The following is a 23814-nucleotide window of genomic DNA, read 5'->3' as shown; positions in this document are numbered from 1 at the left end:
TTAGGTGTGCTTACTGATAGTGCATCACTTCTTTTGTATCTCAGTGAAGAATCCTGTCTACTCATTTTCTTTGCTGAGTTGGTTTTTCAGCCTTCATTAGAAAACAGGATGGAGGAAGCTTTCTCCTGCTCAACCCAAAAGACCCTTTCTCTCCCATTTCTCCTGTAATTTCTTGGGGATTTTGTACACGAGCTTCCTTTTGCTCTGCCCCTAGTACAACTGAGAAAATATGCTCTGCTAAAGACAGCAACATCCCAAAAGCCCTGGAATCACCCCATTTATACCTCCAGCAACTAATGACACGCACTGGCTTAATTAATCTGCTTGGCATTGAAGGATTTGGTTTTCCCTTGCCCCTGTCCCAGAGTACAGGAATTAAATTTAGCCACAGCCACTGGGGTGGAAGAGCAAGGAGGAGAGAAGCCACCACTGTAGTTAATTGCACTGGCTGACACGTCCTGCCTCTGCAGTCAGTACCACACCACGTGTCTCACCAGTCTTCATGGTAAATGCCAGGGGATTTTAGGAGGGAGTGAGAAAGCAGCCAAGGGGTCTGAGAGGGAAGGTTGCAGCAGCGCAGCACAAATGTGATCCTTTTGTCACACTCTGAAGGTTAATGAGAAAGAAAGGGCAGAGGAAAGTTCTTGTAAGGCTTTAAAAAGCCACATGGTTTTCCATTTCTTTTATGACTGTGAAGTAACTTACGCTGTTACAGTGTGGGCCCCCTTTGAAAGGCCATAAATCATAGCAACATCCAGTTGGGAGCTATGGGTCGAGGAGAAAGTTGTTAAAATCTGGATGGATTTGGGAAATAAATAGCTGTGCCTGCACTGGGATGAATAATATTTACATAGACAGATGAAATGCTGAGTTCAGAATGCAACAGTTTTCAGGGACTCTACACAGCACTAATTTTCCAATAAGTACAGAAATATTTCAGAGACTACAACTGATGCTAGATTCCATCTGATATATCCATAAGATCTTGAGGCAGTTCATAACACAAGGTCACTTTTCTCATTTTGGTTTCTCTAAGCAGAAGAAAAACAATTCAGGAATGGAAAAAGTGGTTTGTTTAGATTCCATAAAACCTGGGTTACTTATGTTAGGTGTCACCATAGAATTCCACATTGAGAAAGATGGTTATATTTAGTCCTGGATGGATATTTGTCATAGGCTTTGTTTCTTCTTGGACTTGTGAAATGAGTCAGAAAATCACATGGGACTTGAAAAGTACAAGCTGATCTGTCATTTTCTTCCCAAACACCTTTTTACTTTATCCCACCAGACTGGATATTGATGGATTTGTGTGGGAAATAATTTTTAAAAAGAGGGGGACAGATGAAAATCTGCATTTCTCCTCCTGCTTTCTGGTGTAGGAAAATAACTGGTCAGTCATTCCTCAGACTGTAGATACTATCCCTTCAGCCAATTATTTTTGCTGTTAGGAAGTGCATGGAGGACTTGCCATCATAAAGTGGTGTGGCAAAACAGAATTTTTAGGAAGAGATAATTTGAGGGACCACAGTCACATTCTGAAATAAAGTGAGGTCTTTTAATTTCACATCCTTATCGGGAGAAGCTGCACGTGCTTTGTTGTGTTAGCATGTAGAAATTCACATCTGGGTGGTAGAGCATGATAGGATGAGGTCTTGGGTCCTAGATCAGTTTTCTGTTGAGCACCCGAAGAGAGAAGCTGAGTGCAAAGCGAGATACGTCTCCTGACTGTAAGAAAGGTGGTGGTTCTGCTCTGCACATGCAGCCTCTCTGTGCTTAGTTACACAATTGAGCAAACAAACCAAGCCGTAGGCAAACAGGCAACACTAACAAAGCTGGGCGCCTGGGATCCGGGAACCAATATGCACAGCACTTCTAGTGTGTCCGGGACATCAGGATGCACATTCTTGCATGGGAGCCCAGTGAACTCACAAGACCTTCCAGATGCTGGGTCTTGGAGCACTGTGTTGGCCCAGAAACAAGGCAAACACATCACAGAAGGTCAGAGTAATGAAAACAAACAAACAAATAAAAAAAACAATAAAATGAGTAGTTGCTTCACCTATTCCTCCCTCAGACCTAGATCAAGTTATGAGATAAGATCTGCAACTCCATCTGCCATTTTGAAATTTTTCAGGTTCCTCCTCTCAGTGAGAGGGAATTCAGAGCAGTTTTGCTGGCACAGGCTCACTCCTTAGCCCCTGCTTGACCTCCTCTGGAGTTGTTTTGGGATGATCCATTTTCTTTAAGTCAGCACAGGGAGTGGATACCACAAACTGGACTTTTCTCCTCACTGTGCTGTTTTTCAGAGGTGATGTAACACTCTCTGTAATGCTCTCCTTCCTTAGTAGACACCACAAAGACCTCAATTCCCATGAAGAGCATACATCTCATAGCCTAGGAGCACTGAGGGAATGCACGGTGCCTCTCACACCCATTAGACCATCAAGTGAACACAGTCACTGTGTTTTCATCTGTGTTTTTTGCATTGGTCTGCCAAAATGAATTTTGTGCATTTTAACTGAAATGCAGGGTGGATGACTTGCTAGTAGATTTTCTGGCTCTCTGGATAACTGTCGTACCTGTTTATGTTGCCAATAACATAAGATTTTAGATTCTGAAAGAAAAATACTGTGGACACATACTAACAGACTATAGCCAAAGGGAGGGCTGTCTGAGCCTGTTTTCTGATGGGAGTGTGTATCTTCTACCCAAGTTTTACATTGCAATAGAAAGTTGGAAATTGGAATCTCTTATCAGGAAACGAAGGTTTTGCAGAAGGGTGTGCAGTGACACGTTTCCATGTGGATTTCTGCCCTTATGCAGGGGAGATGCTACTTCCTCCACACTCAGACCTGAGCTTTATGCTAACGCAGGTGTCCACCCAGAGCCAGGGAATCCAGGTCCATTTGAATTTTGTCTTATCTATGGTCTCCCCCCATTCTACCACATGATAGGAAGTTGTTTTAAAATACTCTTTATACTGAGTAAGCAGCATAACTATGCCTCTAGGTAAAAGAATTAGGAGCAAGGCCAGTGACTGATACTTAGTAGAGTGTATGACTATTGTAAATTCCTACGTTAATGCTTGGAATTATAGGAGTATGTATGCCAGAGCATATGTTTGTAACGTTCGTTTGTTTTTACAGGTGCAAAGGGCCAGGTCTTGAAGGCTGTCCAAACGGGTGAGTATTTCATCTGCTACAATTAACAACAGAGCTGGAAAGAATGCATGCATGTTTACATTTTCACACTGGACACTGAAAGGCTGGGACTAAAGTGAAGTCTTCAGCTCTGTACAGGGATGTGACAGATTAGATCAGGCTCCAACCTATAAAAATGATTTAAAGAACTGAGAAATATTCCTGCTGGCACAAGGTTCCAAAACATTGTTCTGCTTAGCTTGTACGTCAATGTGAGACCTGGGATCTGTTACTAGAGAACAAAAGGAGGAGCTCCTGGAAAAAGAAAAGATTAAGGGCCAGGGGCATAGAGAGATATGTTTAGGATTGATATGGTTAACTGCATTACAGGGGATTCATCTCAGAGACCCAGAGGTTCTTTTCCAGCCCTGTGTTCTGTACATCTCTGACCACTGTGTGCAGATGGACGTTCATTCTTCACACTAGATCTTATGTTGCACTGTTTGACCTCATGACTTGCTCAAGGTCATGCAACAAGCAAACAGGGTTCTCTGACTAAGACAGAGGGATTTAATTTCTGGCCACAAAGTCATGCTATGGCAATACAAATTCAGCCTAGAACTACTGTTAAAAAGTGACTCTATTTAATAGTAATCCCTGGGGCAACTTAGAAAGAGCTGTGATGGATCTCTTAAGTACAAACCGAAAAGCAACCTTGGAAAACAGGTTTTTCTTTTCAACTTAAATTTGAAATGACCCAGGCTCTAATAAAGAGGCAGCGATCTGTATGTACCACGTGGACGGTTCACACGTTATCTGGCCACAGACACCTGCACTTGGGAAGGAATGATGATGACAATCTGAAGTTCATTGTGACCCTTGCAGCATAGCCCCCACCAGTAATGGTTGATATGTCAGCTTCATTGCTGGTGTCACAACTGCATATGCCTTTTTGATAATCGTCTTCTCTCCATGTGCTTCATGTATCTGATTACATGTGGGCGGCTCACAGCTGGCATGTGTAAGCATCATAGGTTTGATGCTCATATGCTTGGTGGGTTTGTCAGAGGGAGGAGAAAATTCCTCGCCTAAGCTATGAGGATCAGCTCCGATTGCAAGTTTGAGAGCAGAGTGAAGACTTTGAGCAGGTTACTGGATGAGAACTTAAAAATACAGATGCCCAAGATATTTGAAATGTCAGATAGGCTTAAGTGGATGTCCAGAGTGTGAGTTTAGTCAAAACCTAAGGCTTCATGCAGCCTCTGTAAGGTATTTTTTTTTAAATATTACACCTAAGCATTTTTTTCTCTTTCTGCGTCTCCTCCTGTCATGCAGCTCCAAAATCCCATCTATCGCAGCTGGCGTCGTCGGAGGTCTCCTGTGCCTAGTGGTGGTTGGCTTGGGCATCGGCCTTTACTTGCGGAGGCGCCACATTGTCAGAAAGCGGACCCTGCGCCGGCTGCTGCAGGAGAGAGAGGTGAGCACCGCCGGCATGGCTGCAACACTGGCTGCTTTATTTGGGGCAGTGGGTGCCAGCCTTCTCCTACTGGAGCATTAAAGCACCACGCGTATGCCTTGTAGCTCAAAAAGCCCTTGGGTTAGCTGACACAGCGTCTGCCGCGCTAGTCAGAAAAGAGGCGGTGTGCACTTAACACCTTCTCACTTAAGCTGAAGTCTGATCCCTCTGGATATAATTTTCAAAAGCTTTAGGGGATTTAGATGTCTAAATCCCAGTAAAAATCATTGAGATTGTCTACTCAGAACAAACTGTGCCTTCAGGGTGAGGTGCAATTTGTTTGCTGATCCATCCCACCTTGCTGTGTAGACCTTCAGCCTTGAATCATTTTTCCCTCCATACAAGCCCTGAGGCTGCCATGGCAACTTGGGCGCTTTTGAAAATTTTACTTCCTTGATCAGATGTATGTCTGATCCTGCAGGAAAAAATTGAGAGAGAAAGGAGAGGAGGGAAGGGAATTGAGGAAGTGTTTGTGTCTTGTCTTTGGTTTGTTTTTAGCACAAAAAACCCACAAAGCCATCAAAGTGAGTGGTTCACCCTGTTGGGCATGAGCAGGGTTTCTACGCTGCTTTTTGTTTCCTGTGTGGTTTTGTGTGTGTTACAGCATCACCCTCTGGGTACCTCACATATAAAACAGCAAAATTCATTATCTTGGATTAAAGCTACTCTTTTATGATTAGCCCCCTTCTCTTTCTAGTCCAATCCTAGTAAATAATTAGCAAGTTGCATTTAGCATTCTGCTAAAAGCCCAGTTGTGGCTTCTGTGCTCGCTGGCTTTGAGAGTCAGCTGCTAAAACCCTTAAAAAGAGCTGTCCTGGTTTTTAACGCACTACCTAACAATATTTTACATACCACTGTATTCTACAGTTGTGATAGTAGACTTCAGTTTGTGCTCAGCTCATATTGTGACCTCTGGACAGATAGGTTGCTGGCCCACTAAAATCAGATTGTGTCTAGCTAAATGCGGTTTTATTCAAAGATACGGAAAAAGAAAAAGCACTAAGGGAAAAAGCTGACTCATGCATCGAAAAAGTGTTAAATATCTCTGTTTGGAGGGCATTACTGCTGTTTGCAATAAAGCTTAGATCAAATTTTGAAAACATCAATAGTCCATTCAACATCTCCTTTTTTATTGAGAAAAGAAACACTCTCAGAGTTTCAGTTGCTGCTTTAAACCTTGTGGTCTAGGGGAGCCACTGGTACTTGGGAATTTCATCCAGTTAAACAAGAGCAGACCTGAAAGGTTGCAAATGATTCTTGCCCATTATTTAAATCATTTTTATAATTTATTTTCAAGTTCAAAAAAAAATATTCTTTAGGATCTGTGGTAATTACATTGTTCTTCATGCCATGTCTTTTAAGGCTTTGAAGTCAAAGCCTTCATTTCAACAGCAGTATTCCTTCAGTCTCTTTCAAAATGGCAGTCGCCACTCTGTGGTTGATTTTACCTGTGCAGTTTGGAGCAAATTTAGATATTTATTGATGCAAGTGGAGTGGAGCTGTCCTCTTGTAAAGTTTACGTGGAATAAAATGTTCATTATTTTAAAGGAAGGATTTATTTGCTTCCCCAAAGCATGCTGCTTGCTGTCCTCCTTGACTGTATATCCTTCTAATGTTGTCTTCTCTCTGCACCAGCTTGTTGAACCGCTGACACCCAGTGGGGAGGCACCAAACCAGGCTCATCTGAGAATTTTAAAGGAAACAGAATTTAAAAAGGTCAAAGTTTTAGGCTCTGGCGCTTTTGGCACTGTTTATAAGGTAAGATCACCATGTTTTTCTTCCCCTTTTCACCTTGCTCCCTCATGCAGAAGGCACTCAAAGCAAGCATGAACTGGGAGCTGTGATCATTGTGTAGATTTTTTTTTTTCTAAAAAGGCTAGATTTTATAGCATGTGTATATTGAATGGTAGAGAGATGACTCAATCATCATTAGTTGCATTACAAATCGAGTAACATGGGAAGTTTTACATAAGATGTTGCCAAAGCCATACTGCTGAACCTGGAGGACAAAGATCTTGACTTAAAAGCTACTGCAGCCAAATACACCCTGTTGTGAATATTAGGAAAGAAGGAGATGCACTTCGGTCAGCTCCGTGCTAAGCCATTTTTCTGTGTGATCTGGGGTCTTTTTTTTATAGTTGTCAAGCACTCTTTCATTAGAATTCTTAGATGTGTGGAATTGTCTATGCACCTTCAGTTGTGTAAGTCCACAAAGTATTTTTTTCTCTTGGTGTTTGTTTATCTTCTGCGTTTCTTCTTTGCCAAGTTCCACTTTTCTGTCCTTCTCCTTCAGGATATGTGTTTTCAGGCTTTGCCAGTAGTACTGAAACATAAACTGTGGATGCATAGACTTCTTTATAAAACTCTATATTCTGAAGCAGGCTCCCAGCTATGGCTAGGAACTTCAGGGGCATAAATCCCATTGACTTCTGAAAATGTGCACCTATATTGCTGGATGCTTCAGCAGAGTGTCGTCGCAGTGCCACGCCGTTTATGTGCCGCCTAAATGGCCTCCTGATACTGTAGATGTAGAGCACTGAACCAGTTGGACATAAACCTACCTGCCACTCTGTATGGTTAGGACTGGATTATCTGTACATGTAGATGTCATCTTGTTTTCATGAGAACATGCCAATTCTTTTCATCCCATGATTTATAAATTGCAAGTGGCACAGTTTTGCACATGCAGTTACTGTGATGTGCTAATTAATTAGATTTCCATCCACAAAAGTTGCTCTTTATGCATCTCTTGTGCTATTTATACAGGGACGGTAATGAACATGGTTTTTCAAAAAAAATACAGTAGAGGTGACCAAAAGAGAAGTATCACTCACTCCATTAACAGGATTTTGTTAACGCCCACAAGACACATTTTTTGCATATTTTTGTTGTCTGCCATTTATTCTGGTTGATCAGAATATTTAAGTCTACTCAGAAAACGTAAAATGTATATGTAATTGTCAGAATTAACCTGTTAGATATGAGACTGAGTAACGCTTTGTACTTCTTTTTGGTAGGGACTTTGGATTCCAGAAGGGGAGAAGGTTAAAATTCCTGTTGCTATTAAAGAGTTGAGAGAGGCTACATCACCGAAAGCCAACAAGGAAATACTTGATGTAAGTTTTCACATTTGTTTTGTCAAGTTGTCAGTGGTCTATGGATTTTCCACTGTAGCAACTAAAGGCATTCAGGATGTTGGGTGGGAAGAAGTATTTTGCACACCAAACCGAATTCTCCATCTAGAAGTATGGGACTTTGCAGCCGAGTCTGTGAAGTGCTTTTGTGTCTCCTATGAACCATGTGCTCGCAGTCCAAATACTGATGTTATACTTGTGGGGTAGCACCTAAGGGGAGAGGTCAAGACCATACATTTACAGCTAATTCTGTTTTCTTTATTCTGATGCTTCAGGCCTTAAACTGTGGCATTCATTGCCATTACAGTGATACAACTAAAGTCAGTAACAACTGATCTAATGATTCTTGAATCCTGACGCTGCAGGTTGTCATAAGCTACATTAAATATAAATCCAAAAGAAAAAAAAAAATCCCAGCTCTTTGATTTCTCTTCCATGAACACAAGAAATTATCTTGCTTCCTGAAAGAGGCATGGGAATTTTATTTTGTTGCTTGGACATAGCTCATCACTTCAGAAAACAGGGAAAAAGGCCTGATTTGGGAGTTTATAAATGCATGAGTTTACAATGGGTGAGCCAGAGGCCTAAATACAAAGTTCCCTGCACTTGGAGTAGCTACAAATCTGAACTAGATCCAAAGCCACAGAGCATGCAGTGCCAAGGATATATATGTATTTATATACGAGGAAAGGAAAATGCTGAGTGCAGAGAGGAGCACTCAGATGTTCAGTGTAACTGCAGCTCAGCTTTCCAGTGCTGTCGTTCATGCCTCAGCAACGAGAAACGTGGTCGGTGGGTGAGTGTGTGTGTTGTGTTCGGCCCTTTGAGCCCTGAGCTGGAGTCTGCTGGGTCACTCCAGAGGACTGGTCAGCCCAGGGGTGCCCCAAGCAATGCAGTGAATTTGGCACAGATGAAGTCTTTAAGCTTCTCCTTGCTGTACCCACATGAGCGTACCTCTAGAAAGCGTAGGTTGGAACACTGGCTTTGGCAGGGGCACATCTATCAAGTGCTTGTTTTCAGGGACAGGGCGCATGTCCCTGGTACATCCCAAACGGACCTGTGAAGTGTAGGTCCACAGCTTGGGACAGCCTGTTGCGTGGAAGTGATGGTGGTGTTAATCAAATGCACAAATCATTCAGCCATAGGGAAAACTGTGGAATTTTTTTTATTTTGGTAGGAACTGAACTACTTTAGCGGGAAATTTATTTTAAAAAAAATAAATATCCAGCTTTGGCCAGCAAATGACACCTCAGCTAGGAAGGCTCATCTCAAATGGTTCAAGCTGGCAAAGATCTTAACAAAAGACCAAGTCTCATAGTGAGAAGTGTCAGGATGAACAGCTGTGAAAAAACCTACCTGTGCTACTGATAATAAAGCACACCAGATTTTTCCAATCACCCTGAACAAACAGTGTTATTCCAATACATTACTTCAACAGATCATGTGTTATGTAGCATACGATTCAATATATAATATTGCAGCAATGCAAAAGAGTAGGTGGTCCATCTCAGAATCTATACACAAAGCAATATCCATCCTGATTTTAGTTTGGTTAGACTCCAAGGCAGTCAGCCCTTCCCCGGGTCCCTGACCTGTGTGGCTCTGGTTCCTGCCCCTCTCCTGCCTGCAGTCCCTCCCATTGCTGGCATTCCCTGCATTGAGGAGCTGGTAAAGATGCTGCTTAGCTGCCTGCCATGAGCTCTACGCTTCATTTCCCTCTTCACAATGATAAGGAGCATAACAGAGTCTTCACAAACGATGCTTTGGTCTTACCTGCATTAAATTCCTGTATACTAAAGGAAGAGTTAATGAATAAGCCTACAGTACTGCATCCTGCCTTCAGCAGATCAAGATAGTCACACCACCAAGATAGTCACACCATGGGCAGTAGATGCAGGGACTGCGCGCTCTTCAGTGATATCAAAGTACTTGCTCTTTCCAAAGAAGATTTTGTAGCATGTCCCCACATTATCTTTTCTTTTCCTTTGAATTAGGATGCTTAACAAAAAGCTCTTGCTTTTTTCAGTCCTGTTCATTTTTTTGATGATTTGGTTGGTGGAATTCATTCTATATTTCAGAAGACAACTAAAAAAATATACCACCAGTGAAAGAAGTCAGAGGGATGACTCCAAAAGCTCCTCTCAGAAGAGGTTTTTTGCTACACCGACTTTTCAAGGTCACTGAAACACTAGAGATAATAACGTCCAATTAAAGATGATTTGTCTTACAGAAACACGCTAGGTATAGAACAAGCACAGCAGCTTTAGCTCATATAATCCAGGCAAGCTCTCACTGGCTTTATTAGGGTAGGGCTAATTCAGAAGATTGTTGTTGAATACCAAGCATACTTGGAGCAGGTCAGAGCGTACCACAGAGATTTCCAAGATAAACAGTTGAAACAAAGGCCCACTTTAATGTCTTGGGCTACTTAGAGGGACCCATGACCGCACAATAGATCCCTTCTGCTCCCTGCGAGGATGTGGTGGCCTATTTTATTTTGCAATATTAAATGCAATAGGCAGCATCAACGCTCGGACGCTCTTCGAAAGCTGTGCAGCCGGTACACCCACCCTGCGCTTTCAGCATCCCAGTTCTTAGCCCTCAGGTCAGCCCCACGCAGGCTGCATGGCAGATGGGCAGTAAGAACAGATCTGACTGCAGATTTCCCCCCATCCCAACCCCCTGCTGAAATGAATACAATGTGGATCTGAATCCCAACAGGAAGCAAGGCAAGGAACAGACGCCCTTCATCGGTACGACAGCTTGGTTTGGAAGGTGAGGGAGATTTAGCATGTTTCAGTCTCAACTTACATCTGAGCATCGTATAGTGGATTCACAAGGTTCTCTAAAACACATTGCCACAAATATCTACATAATGGAATAGCATGTTGTATTCATGCTGTATCTTTCCTCGGGCTAGCCTACAGAATCGGTATTAGCCTTGACAGAGGGTTGTTTTTCAACACCCTGCTCACATCCTGCAGTGGGTTGAGGAGCCCTTACCCAGTTCTGCCAGAGATGATCTTTAACCTGGCTGCCTCCAGACCACTTTAATCCCAGAGGCTCCAAAACAAGGATAGCAAATGCAGAATTAACACCTCAGAAGAAAACTGCATTACATCATGTTTTGCTTAGACTGGCACGTCAAACAACAATACCAAGGCCAGAAATTATTGCTTAAGAATTGGGGTTGCTTATTTCTTGAACGTCATTGCTTTAATAACTTTGTTTAATAATAGTTCTTACCAGCTACACAGCTATGTGACATCTGCGGAAAACTTGTAGATGATGAGTAAAGTGCTATGGTATTTCATTGCTTAAGCTCTTAGAAAGTGCAGATTTGCTCCTTTTCCTGCCACAATAGTGCCCTGACTATTATTTTAAGCTTTGAGAGGCTGCTAGCCTAATGTTGAATTGCCAAAGAGATGCGTAGTTGGTGTCACTCCGGATGTTAAGATGCTGACCTAAAAGCTCATGCACGGAAAAATTCCCATTTATTTCCCATTGTGTTGGTTTTCAATCAAATGGTTTTAAGAACATCTAGAAGTGAAATCTTGTAAATCAGACACAAAGTTAATTAAAAAACCCACAACTTCAGCTCTAGTTTGTCCACTTACTGGAATCCATTCTTTGAGCTTGTACATAACAGTGGATGTCAGTATAAATATAGATCTCAAATTTAAATCCATAAGTAGTTTTTGCATGCAAAACCCGTGAAGTCGGGGGATTTTACCCTGTGGCCATGTTAAAGGATTTATTCCGTGTGTCTGGAGCATGTTGCACCAGCCTCTGAAGGGGCCTCTCCCTTCCTACAGAAAGACAAAGGAAGAGAAGGTACCGTAGGTACCTTAGGTAGGTACTTCAAGCTACGTAGGGTGAACCCCCGGCTTGAAAGAACAGTTTTTTCATGTATTTATGAAACTCGAAACCAAAATTCCAGTTGACCAAAGGGTTTATTATGCTTAGGCTCCCACATTGTAAATACCTTCCTGGTATCACTTGCATTGCCATATGGGTCTATAACAGCGTTTCCAATTGCACACAATGTTTTCACCAGTGTTGCTTAACTTAACATGTTTTGAGACTTCTAAGGAGGTGAACTGATTATTAACCTGTTTGGTTTGACATGGACTGAAGAAAAAGATGGTCAAAGAAGCCTTGTCTCTTAAAAAGTCAAACTGTCAGTCCCATCCTAGATGACAACTTTTTACTTTCTGGCCTAGTTCTAACCCTGACGGAGGGACAGAGGTCTCAAAAGTACTGATTTCCAGTCAGTTTTGTGAAAAGATTTGTGTAGGAAAAAACACTCTATGACATGTGTTCACAAGGTGTGTTGCCCTTGCAATTAGGTGCTCAAAATGATGAAATCCCATCAGCTTCCAGTTGATGTTCAATTTATTAATTCCTGCTAGCTCTGTAAGTTTTGTCCCCAGGATTTTACATCCCATGTTTGCTTGGTGTACTAGTAGTGGGAGACTGGCTCTTCTGTGGTGCCTCAGTGATGCTGCAGTGTCCAAAATCTGGATCTTCCACCAACCAAGTGGAAAAAACTTGGTCCACAGATACATGTATCTACACAAGTATTTTGTATGTGGTATGAGGCACACAGTTTATAGTACTTTAGCAACCTCTTGAATGACCGACTTCATTCTGCCGCCAAACATTTGTCATGCCAAAGGGAGTGTTTGACATTGCTTTTTTTCCTTTCTTCTCAGGAAGCTTACGTGATGGCTAGTGTTGACAATCCTCATGTGTGCCGTTTGTTGGGAATCTGCCTCACTTCTACTGTTCAACTCATCACACAGCTGATGCCTTACGGCTGCCTCCTTGATTACATCCGAGAGCACAAGGACAACATCGGCTCCCAATACCTTCTCAACTGGTGTGTGCAGATTGCAAAGGTAAGCGAACCGGCGTGCCTCCAGATCAGCTAAAACTCAGACTCTAATGTGAAGACCTGACAGTGTGTAATGTATTTACTTGTATTATAGTATTTATTTACTTACCTGTCCCTGTGAATCTTTGTTTCACCGCATGGTTCCTGGATACCTTATATGTGACAGTGATTACTTTGTCTTAAACCATTTATCATTTTCAAGCTGCTGAGCAAACCATAACTGTTTTTCAAAAAACTCCTTGACAGCATAATATTATCATAGAGACATTTATGTCCAAACCAGACACCCAGTAACAAAATTATAATCTGATGCAACGAAGCTGTGGCAAGGAAAGGAGTAGAATTTGGCGATTCCCATACTAAAATGTTGCTTCCATCAGTGGATTTCTTTGGCCTGTGCCACAGGGCAAACAGTGATGTTGTTGAATACACATTCTTGTGTGCCTCAGAGAATTTCAGGCTGAAATCTCTGAGGTCTGGGGACCGAAACTACTGATTAATAAATACCAGCTCCATTGTAGCACAGGCTGGCTGTGACCAAAAGACATTTAGGCACCCCAGGGCTGCTCTGTAATTTATATGCACTGAGTTGGTGACTGTAATCTAATTGCAATGGCCGTAGTGCCAAATGAAGGACTCATCACACCTAGCACTGTTTGCCAAAGAGAAGAGCAGCAGAGGAGCCTGAAGTACAGCCTCCAGCCCTTAGCAGCAATGTGCTGTGTTTGGAAGGTGGTTAGCCATTTACAAGCATGGAAGAATGGAGCAAAACCAGCAAAAAAAGTAGCTGCAGTTTGTTGGAGATTTGTCCTATGAGATGGCAGTATCCTCAAAGCCCGGCTGCTTTAATGCTGCTTATTTTGGGAATGCCGGTCCACAAGCTAACCACACACTTACAGCCTTATCAGTCCCTTGAGACCTTGTATACATCCCAGGCTCGCCCGGCTGTGGTTTGCTTTCAGAAAACATGCTGAGGACCTCAGAAATGTATCCACCAAAAGTATACAGAGCACATTTTTCATCTCAGTGTGTGTACTTTTTTGCAGCGTGCTCCACAGCAAGTGAATTTTAATTTATGCATCCTTCTGGGATGTGAACTGCATTTTTCTGACTCTCTTACTCTCTTGTTTAAAATCAATTACTGCTCTGTCCTGGTTTCAGTCCCTTTGGAGGATGAACTGGAGGCCACATTTCCCTCCTCCTCCTTGTTAATTTTTAAGGTGGCAAAATCAGTCCCCAAATTGATCCTTGGGGCATCACTTGCCCAAAAGGTTGCCATTCACAATTGTTAGCTTCTGGTTTTGGTTTTTTTTTTTTTATGTCGGTTCAACATTTGCCCATAGCAACCTCTACCCTCTCCAGCGATGCCTGACCTTCAACATAACTCCTTTGTGTGCTGCTGCACACTGAAGTTCTCCTCAAAGCACTCATAAATCATGCATACAGCTTTTTCCCACCAATGTGTCTGGTGTTACTGCTCTGATAAAGTTGTGCCAGATTTTTGGACGTTGTCTGACTCTTTAAAAATGTACTTGGGGAGGAGGGGGGAAAATGGAAACAAATATATTTGTCTGGTAACTAACCAACAGGAGGCAAGTTCCCTGGGAAGCTTATTTTTGTTTCTGTTCTCACAGCTTTGAAATAAGTTTTCTTTGCATCTTTTACAAATATTATCTTTCACTGAGGTATGGAGTCCTGTCTTTCAGACGAGATGTTATGACAGAGCATAGACACTCCATGTTCACAAACACTGTGAAGTAACTCTTTGAACACATTGGTCTCACGCTTTACTGATGAAAAATGGCTTGAACCCCAGGCCTGCACACAGTTAAAGGTCTGCTGAACTTTCTAGATGAGCAGTTCAACATCTTCAGTGTACAGTTATGCACGTGCACAAGTCTTTTAGCCATCAGCATCTTAAACAGCTTACTGTGAAACTGATATTCTGCCTTTCAGCAGCTTTACGTCTTACTAAGTCTCTGCAGCAAGACATGTTTAGCAGGAAGTTTTTTGTCCTACTGGAGCTAGATTATGTGATTATTATTTTTCTTAAGATAGTCTGTTTTCTGTCAGCAGTTTAAGATTTTTTGTTTCAAGAGCTCTGCTTGCTAAAGATCTGTTTGTGAAATTAAATGCAAGCTCATAGTGGCATTGTGCCAGTTTGTTTGGGTGGTTTGTTTTGGCAACATTAGCAGCACATAGGTGAAGTTCTGCTGAGGGACTTGGGTGGAGGATTCGATGGTGGTCCGGGTTAGCAGTGGGCTTAGGAAGGGGGTGGAGGCTGGAAGGGAATTATTCCCTCGAGTGCTCTCTTATCACACCAACATGATCACTTTGGTGTTAACTTAGAAAGGTAGAAGTACTTTTTTATTAATTCTCTCTTCATAAAAATACAAGTGCATATGCTACCACCAGCAGAAACCTATGGACTGGGAATAATTGTGGTTTTTAGAAAAGATCTTGCAGGAAACTTAGAAATCATGAACTTTTTGATTCCGTACACCAAGAAGTGGTGTTGAGGGAAAGGGAAATAACCTCTGCGGTCAGAAACACAGATGTTAGATTTATGCTTTAGAAGTCAAACCGGCACAATTAGTCTTATTCTTCCTCTAGAGGCAGTTGTACCAAAAAAGCACGTATGCTATGGTGAACCCAGTCTAATCATGGGAGGCAGTGAAACTGGAAGAATTTGCCTTTTTAAAGAGGACTTGAAAATAGCTCAACCATGAAATGTATTTTTTTCCCTGCCCTCCTTTTTTCACCTTTGCGGTGGGATGCCTCATTGCTAGCAGGGAGAAGGCAGAGTGTGCTGTGATAAGATGCAGTATCAGCAGCTTTGAATGATTTATGTCTAAGTACTCTCTGTAGGGTTGGCCTGTCTGCATATGGAAGGTGATAGTTAAACTTTGTACTGTGCTCTCCTGTGCACAAGTGCAGCTGAAAGAAGAGTTCACACCCTTACTTGAAAGTCCTAACCTGATCTTGATTTTCTTGAACTAAATGCCAGAGGAACTGCATCCCCTGCTATATACACCTGCTACTGTTTCTTTTTCTTCATCGCTCCGCCAGTGCGTGGATCCACAAAAAGGTTCCTGGAGGGTAATAGTTACTTCTCTATGTGCCTGTGGATGCATATGTCCTCACCGTGCAATAAGCATCACATAAATCGAAACAGCTAGCCTTTTTCTGAAGGTGGGGGATAGGTTACCACGCATTTATGGTGGTGTGTGTACAGTTACCACAGAGCAGCTGAAGTTTGGTAATTCGTTTGCCGCCCCCGAGCCCCAAGTGTGTGGTGCCTACAATGGTCTGTCGTATTGCAGGGAATGAACTATTTGGAGGAACGTCGCCTGGTGCACCGTGACCTTGCTGCCAGGAATGTCCTCGTTAAGACTCCTCAACACGTGAAAATCACGGACTTTGGGCTGGCAAAGCTGCTCGGTGCCGACGAGAAGGAGTATCACGCCGAGGGAGGCAAGGTAAAGCACATCAGAGAACGAACAGCTGTGTGTTCGTTGGTGTTTGTGCTTGTGCACGAGCCTTAAGCACAGGGGGGAAAAAAGAGAGTGGTTTTTTCAAAGTGCTCGGCTGCCAGCTCAGCATGCTGCCTTTGAAGCCTGTGGGAGTCTTCTGAAATCAGCCAAAACAGCATCAGGCCAGTGGGACTGCAGTGGGAGCAGAGGTAGCAGAGCAGCGAATGCTTTTGAAATTCCCACCCAGAATGTCTGGGAAAAAGCAAGATTATTAAAAAAACATTAAAAAGAAAAAAAGTATGGCTGAATTCATCAGTGTAGCCAACACCAATAACACTGAGCAGTTTATGAAGAGAAAAGAGAAAGGGAATGCTGTATATTTATAGCAGAAGAAAGACCTGTCAGACTTGGTTCAACATGCCTTCGTGCTGTACTACGTGCTAATGGAGGGAATGTGTCCTGCTGAGAAATTAAAGAGAAGCTGCTTGTAAATATTGCAGAGACCATAAATGGCAACCATACGAGCACAGATCAGTCTTTGTCATACAGCCGGAGATCAGATTTTTGTCCTGTTATGACAGGAGAAGGTTAAAAAAGTAGTAATTTGACTGTTAAAAATACTGTAAAACTACTTTGTAAGAGATATTTCTAATACGCCTGATATTTCACAAGTTCCCAGGTTCAACGTAATAAATGCAAATAATAATAAGGGACCTAAAAGTTGCCTGCTCGACCACTTGCATAGTTGTGGTGTATGTTGGCTGGTTTTTTTCCCTTCTGCAGCCAAACTGTTGGTTTAAACACCACCTGGTGGTAAATATCGCTGATAAATTTTGGGTCAGCCTCTTAAGGCTTATTTGGGAATTTTCCTAGGTTCCTATTAAATGGATGGCCTTGGAGTCAATTTTGCACCGGATTTACACTCATCAAAGTGATGTCTGGAGTTATGGTGAGTTTAAAACCAGTTATAATTATTGCAAATGGGTTGGAAAGTTTCAGGATTTGCTAGTGACTCTACATAGACCTTTTTTCTTCCTATTCTGAGAAGATTGAGGGATTAAACCTAAACAGTGGGCCCAAATCACCTATTCAATAAAGTAAAATTTGCATGAAATTGCACGCTAGTAAGGTATGTTTTGCAGAATATGCTTTCAGATGATGAGCCCTCTCCACTGAAAGGGGCTACAGGTGGGAGAGTCTGCTCCATCTGATGCTTTTTTTCAGCAGCTTCGTGTGAAATATAACTGGGCTGACAATAAAGCCACATAACTAGAGGGAGGATTGAAACCATTGGCCATGCTGTCAGTCAGTGTCAATCGGTGTAACTCTGTGGCCTACAATGTTTGTGGTGTCCTGGTATTGAGAGGACAACACTAAAAGGAAAACATAGTGATAACCTCCTTAGAGAATTCATTTTATATTTGGTATAGTTCATAAGCCATCTTGAAAGAAAGAGGAGCAGAAAGGAAACTTTTCAAAGTAACTTGTTGCAAAATTTCCACTCTATGGCCTGTTATATTCCTGGAAAATATTTAATGCAGATGGTCAGATCTTGTGTCCTTTTAGAAAAAGTACAGCCTCTGGTCCTCTTAATCCATTTATATATCTTGGCATCCAAAATCTTGTTTTGTAACCTAAGCGACCAAACAATCACAACAGCTACATCACAAGAGTATGTGGTATGTCAGCCAACAACACCGAGGCAGCTGGTTTATACATCTTTTGAAAACTGTTTTTGCTTGTCTCCAACGAGATTAGTTTGAAACAAAAATACAACTTCCATTTTTAAAACCACTTACTGGGTTGGAGTCAGGAGGTGATAACCTGCATTTCCTTTCTGCAGGGCTGGGAAGTTTGTGGGGTGTCCAACACTGAGATACTAGCTGAGGTTTAAAAAAAAAAAAAAAAAAGGCAAACCCCAAAACCTTAAAGGAAAGCAGGATGATTTCAACCTGTTTTATTCATTTGTCTCTCTTTAAAATCATGGCAGAAAATGGTTTTCCTGGGTGGGGCTCTGGCTGTGCAGTGCCTCCAGGAGACCCTTCTCTGCTCGCTACCTCTCTGCACCCAGGCCAAGCAACCTGGCTCCCAGCAAAGCCTCTCTGACAGTCTTCTCTTCCCACCCTGCAGGTGTGACCGTCTGGGAGCTGATGACATTTGGGTCCAAGCCGTATGACGGGATCCCCGCAAGTGAGATCTCCTCTGTCTTGGAGAAGGGCGAGCGTTTGCCCCAGCCCCCCATCTGTACTATCGACGTGTACATGATCATGGTCAAATGTGAGTTCACATTTGGGGTTACGGGTGCTCACCTAAGTCAAACAAGTAGCACAATTGTCTGTGTTATGTCGCATTTGCATATGCTGTGTTCTTGGTGATTGCACAGAAGTAGGGTGATGTGAAAAGAGTGGTGACACCAGAGTGTGTTCCTACACCTTGTGCTATAGCTAGGAGCAGGGGATATGGCTTCATTAGTCACTAATTCAGACGACTAATTTTTTTTCATCATTCACACCACTGGCTGATATTGTCAATCATTTTAAACTGATATTGTCAGGCAGTGTAAATCAGCATAACAGCAACCACTTTACCTGATACTCCAGTTTTGTGTGTTTAGAAAATAAAATTAACACTGCCTTCTCCTCCAGGCTGCCCCTTAGTTCAGTAATATGCCTGCCCCTGCAATCACACACATGGATTTTGTGCTTCTTTTACAAAAGGAGTGCTGTGAGCACAGGCACCACTGTAATGGCAGATCTGGAGTTCCTCATCCGATTTCTTCCTCATTTTTGGATGGCTCCTTTTTGGCACATGGCTGTTGCTGTGAAGTAGCACAAGAGCAGGGGGTCTCTGAAGCACTTTTTGGTCGTTGGCAGATCGAAGGGTTTCTGAGCCTCAAATTGCTTTTCCATCTATATCGGCTGCTAAAATGTCAGATTGTTACATGGCTTCCTGTGCATTTCTAGACTGTGGATGTCACATCCCTGCTCGCTACCAGTAGTGTCTGTGAGGATGCTGATAAGAAGCCCACTAGGTGGCATTTAAGACCTTCTGATTGAAGCAAAATGTGCCCGTTCCTGAAACAGGAGCCACGCTACCATGAACACCCCATAGCGTAGCACTTTTGAGAAGTCCTGGAGTGCCCCAGGGTTGCTTTGTCAGGACAGGCACTGCAGAGGGAGAGCCCGATCCTGTGCTCAACAGAGCGAGCAGGAACCAGATCCAGATGTGTGCACCTAGCCTGGGAGGTGCCCAGACCCAAAAGCAGTGTCCTCCAAGCTCCTCCTCAGTGGTGGTGATCCCTACTGATGCTTCAGCCCTGCCAACATCTCCACTTGCAGCAGTCATGTCCCAGGTCTTTGAAAGCGCTGTGCTAAAGCACATCCTCAGGGGATGAGCCTTTGCAAAGTTCAGCAGCTTCCATCCGTTGCCCTTCCTTTGGATCAGTCCAGATGTAGAAAGCAGGCATTTTTCCAGGCACCTAATCAGGTACCTGTTGTTTTTAAAACACCACCAGTGGAGTGTCCCCATCCCCTTTTACGCTGAATTTAAGTACGAGAGCGGGAGGATCTGGGGTTTGAGCCTTCCTTCTGCCACAGGACTCAGCTGCATATCTTTCACTGCTCTGATCACTCCGTGTTTGCAGGCTACAGCACATACCCTGGTGAAGCCATGCCATTTTTGTCTAAAGGAATTCAGGATTCCCAGTCATCTCTTTTATAAGCAGAGTATAAACTGAAATCTTCAAAATTATTGCACATCAGTTTGGGTTTTTTTATTTCAGAAGCACTATTTAAAAATATGCAATGCAGAGATAAATTCAGAAATAGTAAATGCTACTTCTGCAACAGCAGCAGACTCCCAAATGCTCCACTCTGTCTAAAAGCAAAAAGGATTTCTTCTTGAATTAGCAGGGGATCATATTTCTAGCATGGCAAAAAGTCAGTGGCAATGATAAGGTTTTCTCTAATGCAGATTGCAGATGGCATATTATCACTTCATTTCTCCATTACTATCAATAGGCTGTTTCTTATGAGTTCCTCCAGACACACTAAGCTTGACCATTATTATTTTTAATGTTAAACACGAGAGTCTCTACTCAGCCATCGGTTGGTTGATAACAGGAAGAGTGGGTTTCCTGAGTAATTTCACATGTTAAACCACCAGTATCTATATTTGAAATCTCTTTTAGCATTGATCCACGGTAAGCTGTAGGACTTGATTTTGTTAAAGTCTGTTTACTAATTAAATGCAGCTTAGATATGGTTAATCTTTCAAAATGTCCCCAGTGAGGATGTTTTGAATTTAGAAGACATCTGGTACGGAGGGTATCTCCTGCTTTACGCTTCCCAGGATTCACAAAGCATTTCAGCGAGGACTAGACGGTCAAATCACTGTACCTCTGCAGGTGCCCACTGCAGTTCGTTTGCTTCCCCTCCTTCAACAGCTTTTTCAGAGCAGCCTGATTTGGACCAGTCCAGGCTGGCCACCCATTTGGTATCCTCAGGACTGATGTGTTATTATCGCTCAGGTGGGACCTACCTGCCCAAGCAGAGATAAGCCAGCAGGAGAGGAGATGGGCTCAGCCTGGAGCTTTTCCAACATGGAGTTTTAGTACGTCCTTCATTCTTCCCAAACCTGCTAAGATGTGCGTTTTAAGTGCTGAAAATCACAGCAGTGGCTGGTGAATGAACTTTTTATGGTGGGCCCTTATGGATAAATCTGTAACGGCATGTATGGTGCTGTTCTTTTCACTGTTACATTTTATTTTAAGTCTGTATTTGATCACCAAAACAACTTTATTTGTGTGTTGCTTTCCCTGTCATCCCTGCAGGCTGGATGATCGATGCAGATAGCCGTCCCAAGTTTCGTGAACTGATAGCAGAGTTCTCAAAAATGGCCCGTGACCCCCCACGCTATCTCGTTATACAGGTACTAAACCAAATGGTTGGAAGACGTCTGATGGTCATTTAATATGAGGCCCAAAATGATTAGTAATGCATATGAAAACATGTAATATGAATAATTTAAGGCCAGATTTACCGTTGCTTTCCAGGTCTTAACACATTCAGCTAGAACCACAAATGGAATTTCAAGACCAATCACTATTTTCTTAGTAATGGTCCCAGTCAAGGACCAGTAACAGTCCATAGTGCAGTCCTGAGAGGAGAACAGAGTTTGATCCTCTTTGAAACGCAGGTATTTTACAGCAGTATAGACAGAGATTGCAGACCCAAATTCCCCTAAACTCAAGGTAAATGTGGTTAAACACACAGATCAAGATTTTACATCTTGGACCTCTTGCTAAATTACTTTATCTCTCAGAGAAGGGGATAAAGAGGGCTTGAAGGGAGCCTGCGAGTCCTCTCTCACACCAACTTGTCTCACAGGGAGATGATAGGATGCACCTGCCCAGCCCTACAGACTCCAAGTTTTATCGCACCCTGATGGAGGAGGAGGACATGGAAGATATAGTGGATGCAGATGAGTATCTTGTGCCTCACCAGGGCTTCTTCAACAGCCCCTCAACGTCCCGCACTCCTCTCTTGAGCTCATTGGTATGAAACGTGTCCTTTGTGGAAATGTGACATGCAATTTTAAGAGTGAACTGCTTCTCATAATGTCTATTTCTTTCTCTCTTTTAAAAAGAGTGCTACTAGCAACAATTCTGCTACAACCTGCATTGACAGAAACGGGGTAAGTGGGTGATCTTTAAAGAAGCAGCAGCTTCTCCTGTGTGGATCAACTTCTACAAAACAGTCCCTTTAATAATGATTTTCTCTACTTCCAACCTAGCAGGGGCACCCTGTGAGGGAAGACAGCTTTGTCCAGAGGTATAGCTCAGACCCAACAGGCACTTTCTTGGAGGACAGCATAGATGACAGCTTCCTGCCAGCCCCAGGTGAGCACCTCTCCCATGTTTCCCTCCTATGGCCACTCATTCACAAGCCATTTAGTTGTGAATATAATTGTTGTCCTTCCATTTCTGTAGAAAGAAAGCAATCCAAATGCTTCCTGCCTTTTTTTGTTCAGTAAACGGGAGTGGAAACGTGTGCACATACCCTTTTCCTAGACTTTATGTGACTGCTTCTGGCCATTTCTCGTTTTGGTTCCTTCAGCAGCCAGGTTCCTCATGTTTGTCACATATGCCATCTGGCTCAGGGAGTTTGTGAGCATGGTTATATGTTTAAACGTTTTTACTTGGAAAATATCCTCTAAAAACTGGGTTTCACCCCTTAAACCATTTCAGCAATATAAACAGCTTTCTGGCAGTTTTACTGCTTTAAGATGTTGATACACAGAAGGTAGCTAACAGTTTCACATGGTCTTAGAAGCATAGGCAGTCAGAGAGCAAGACAGCAAGCATCAAGCGAGCTGGTGCTGTTACACAGTCATGATGCCTTGTGCCCTTAAAAAATCCCAACCAATCCTTCCAAGAATACACCACAGCTAAAAAGGGTAAAAGACCCTGCAAGGGATGGCATTGAAGTGAAACATGGAGTCTGTTACTGCCAGTCCTGTATTTTGTAGGCATTTTCCTAATCTCTAAACATTTTTCTAGGGAAACAGCTTCTGGCAGCTAAGCTCCCAGACTGCAATTTCAGAACATTATCTGGGACATAGCCACCCACATGTCACTGAAATCAGCAGTAGCTATCTCACTGTCTCATGGTCCAAACTATCTTTCTGCTACTTTACAAACTGAATTCCTGAAGGTGAACTTCAGGGAAGCACGCTTGGTGCCACAGCATGGCAGTCCCTGCCTTTGGCTCTCTTCTGCTTCAGGAAGTTCAGTGAGATGCTGTGTGTGAAGAGTAAGTGGCAGCTGGGTTGAAACTACACCTTGAGTGATGCAAGTAGCTGCATTAGTTATATGTCTTCGTTTTCATTCCTTCTCATTGTCATTTTCCTTTTATTCCAGAGTATGTAAACCAGTTGGTGCCCAAGAAAGCCTCTGCCTCAGTGGTGCAGAATCCAATCTACAACAATTTCTCTCCCACAGCAAACTCAAAGGTCCCCACGGACTCCAGCTACCAGAATTCACACAGCACAGCTGTGGACAACCCCGAGTATCTCAACACCAACCAGTCTCCACTGGCCAAGACAGTCTTCGAGAGCTCTCCTTACTGGATCCAGGCGGGCAACCACCAAATAAATCTGGACAATCCTGACTACCAGCAGGACTTCTTACCGAAGGAAAGCAAACCTAACGGTATCTTGAAAGTTCCCGCAGCAGAAAACCCAGAGTACTTGAGGGTAGCAGCACCAAAAAGTGAATACATTGAAGCCTCGGCATGACCATAGAGAATTTCTTCTTGCAGCAAGGCAAGCCAGACTCTCAGTGAACTACGTGGCTGCTGCAAGAACAGACTCTTGCTCAGAGCAAATAGCAACCGCAATGCATCAATAAGCACACCTTTCCTTTTCAGCATGGGGGCTGAAACTGCGAAGCCTATCTGATGGTAGTTTGGGGCTTTTCTTGCCCATTTCCATGTAATAACTGAGGCCCATAGCCTGCACTTGGATGCATGTTGGGGTGGAGCAGGATCTTCCTGGACAGAAGAAAAACAGATGCATTCCTTTAATTCTCAAATGGTAGCATGGTAAGAAGCCACTCTGGGATGAACTTGAGAGCTATACACATTGTACAGTCAAA

The 23814-nt window shown here is 42.9% G+C and overlaps 1 protein-coding gene across 1 annotated transcript in view; it reads left to right on the top strand.

Moving 5' to 3' along the window:
* The window catches only part of EGFR (epidermal growth factor receptor), a 43448-nt gene extending 19992 nt beyond the window's left edge, over positions 1 to 23456 (top strand). The window contains exons 15-27 of the mRNA XM_009950055.2: positions 3147 to 3182; positions 4476 to 4617; positions 6292 to 6414; positions 7674 to 7772; positions 12506 to 12691; positions 16011 to 16166; positions 17034 to 17109; positions 18291 to 18437; positions 20992 to 21089; positions 21548 to 21715; positions 21807 to 21854; positions 21954 to 22059; positions 23080 to 23456. Coding sequence (XP_009948357.2) covers positions 3147 to 3182; positions 4476 to 4617; positions 6292 to 6414; positions 7674 to 7772; positions 12506 to 12691; positions 16011 to 16166; positions 17034 to 17109; positions 18291 to 18437; positions 20992 to 21089; positions 21548 to 21715; positions 21807 to 21854; positions 21954 to 22059; positions 23080 to 23456 — 1762 coding nt within the window. The remainder of the gene's footprint in view (positions 1 to 3146; positions 3183 to 4475; positions 4618 to 6291; positions 6415 to 7673; positions 7773 to 12505; positions 12692 to 16010; positions 16167 to 17033; positions 17110 to 18290; positions 18438 to 20991; positions 21090 to 21547; positions 21716 to 21806; positions 21855 to 21953; positions 22060 to 23079) is intronic.
* The last annotated feature ends 358 nt before the right edge of the window (positions 23457 to 23814 follow it).

The sequence above is a fragment of the Leptosomus discolor genome, chromosome 7 (assembly GCF_034619465.1).
Source record: "Leptosomus discolor isolate bLepDis1 chromosome 7, bLepDis1.hap2, whole genome shotgun sequence".
In the NCBI taxonomy this organism is placed as follows: Eukaryota; Metazoa; Chordata; class Aves; order Leptosomiformes; family Leptosomidae; genus Leptosomus; species Leptosomus discolor.
The sequence above is the reverse complement of the archived record's forward strand: the minus strand, read 5'-3'. Positions and strand labels throughout refer to the sequence as shown.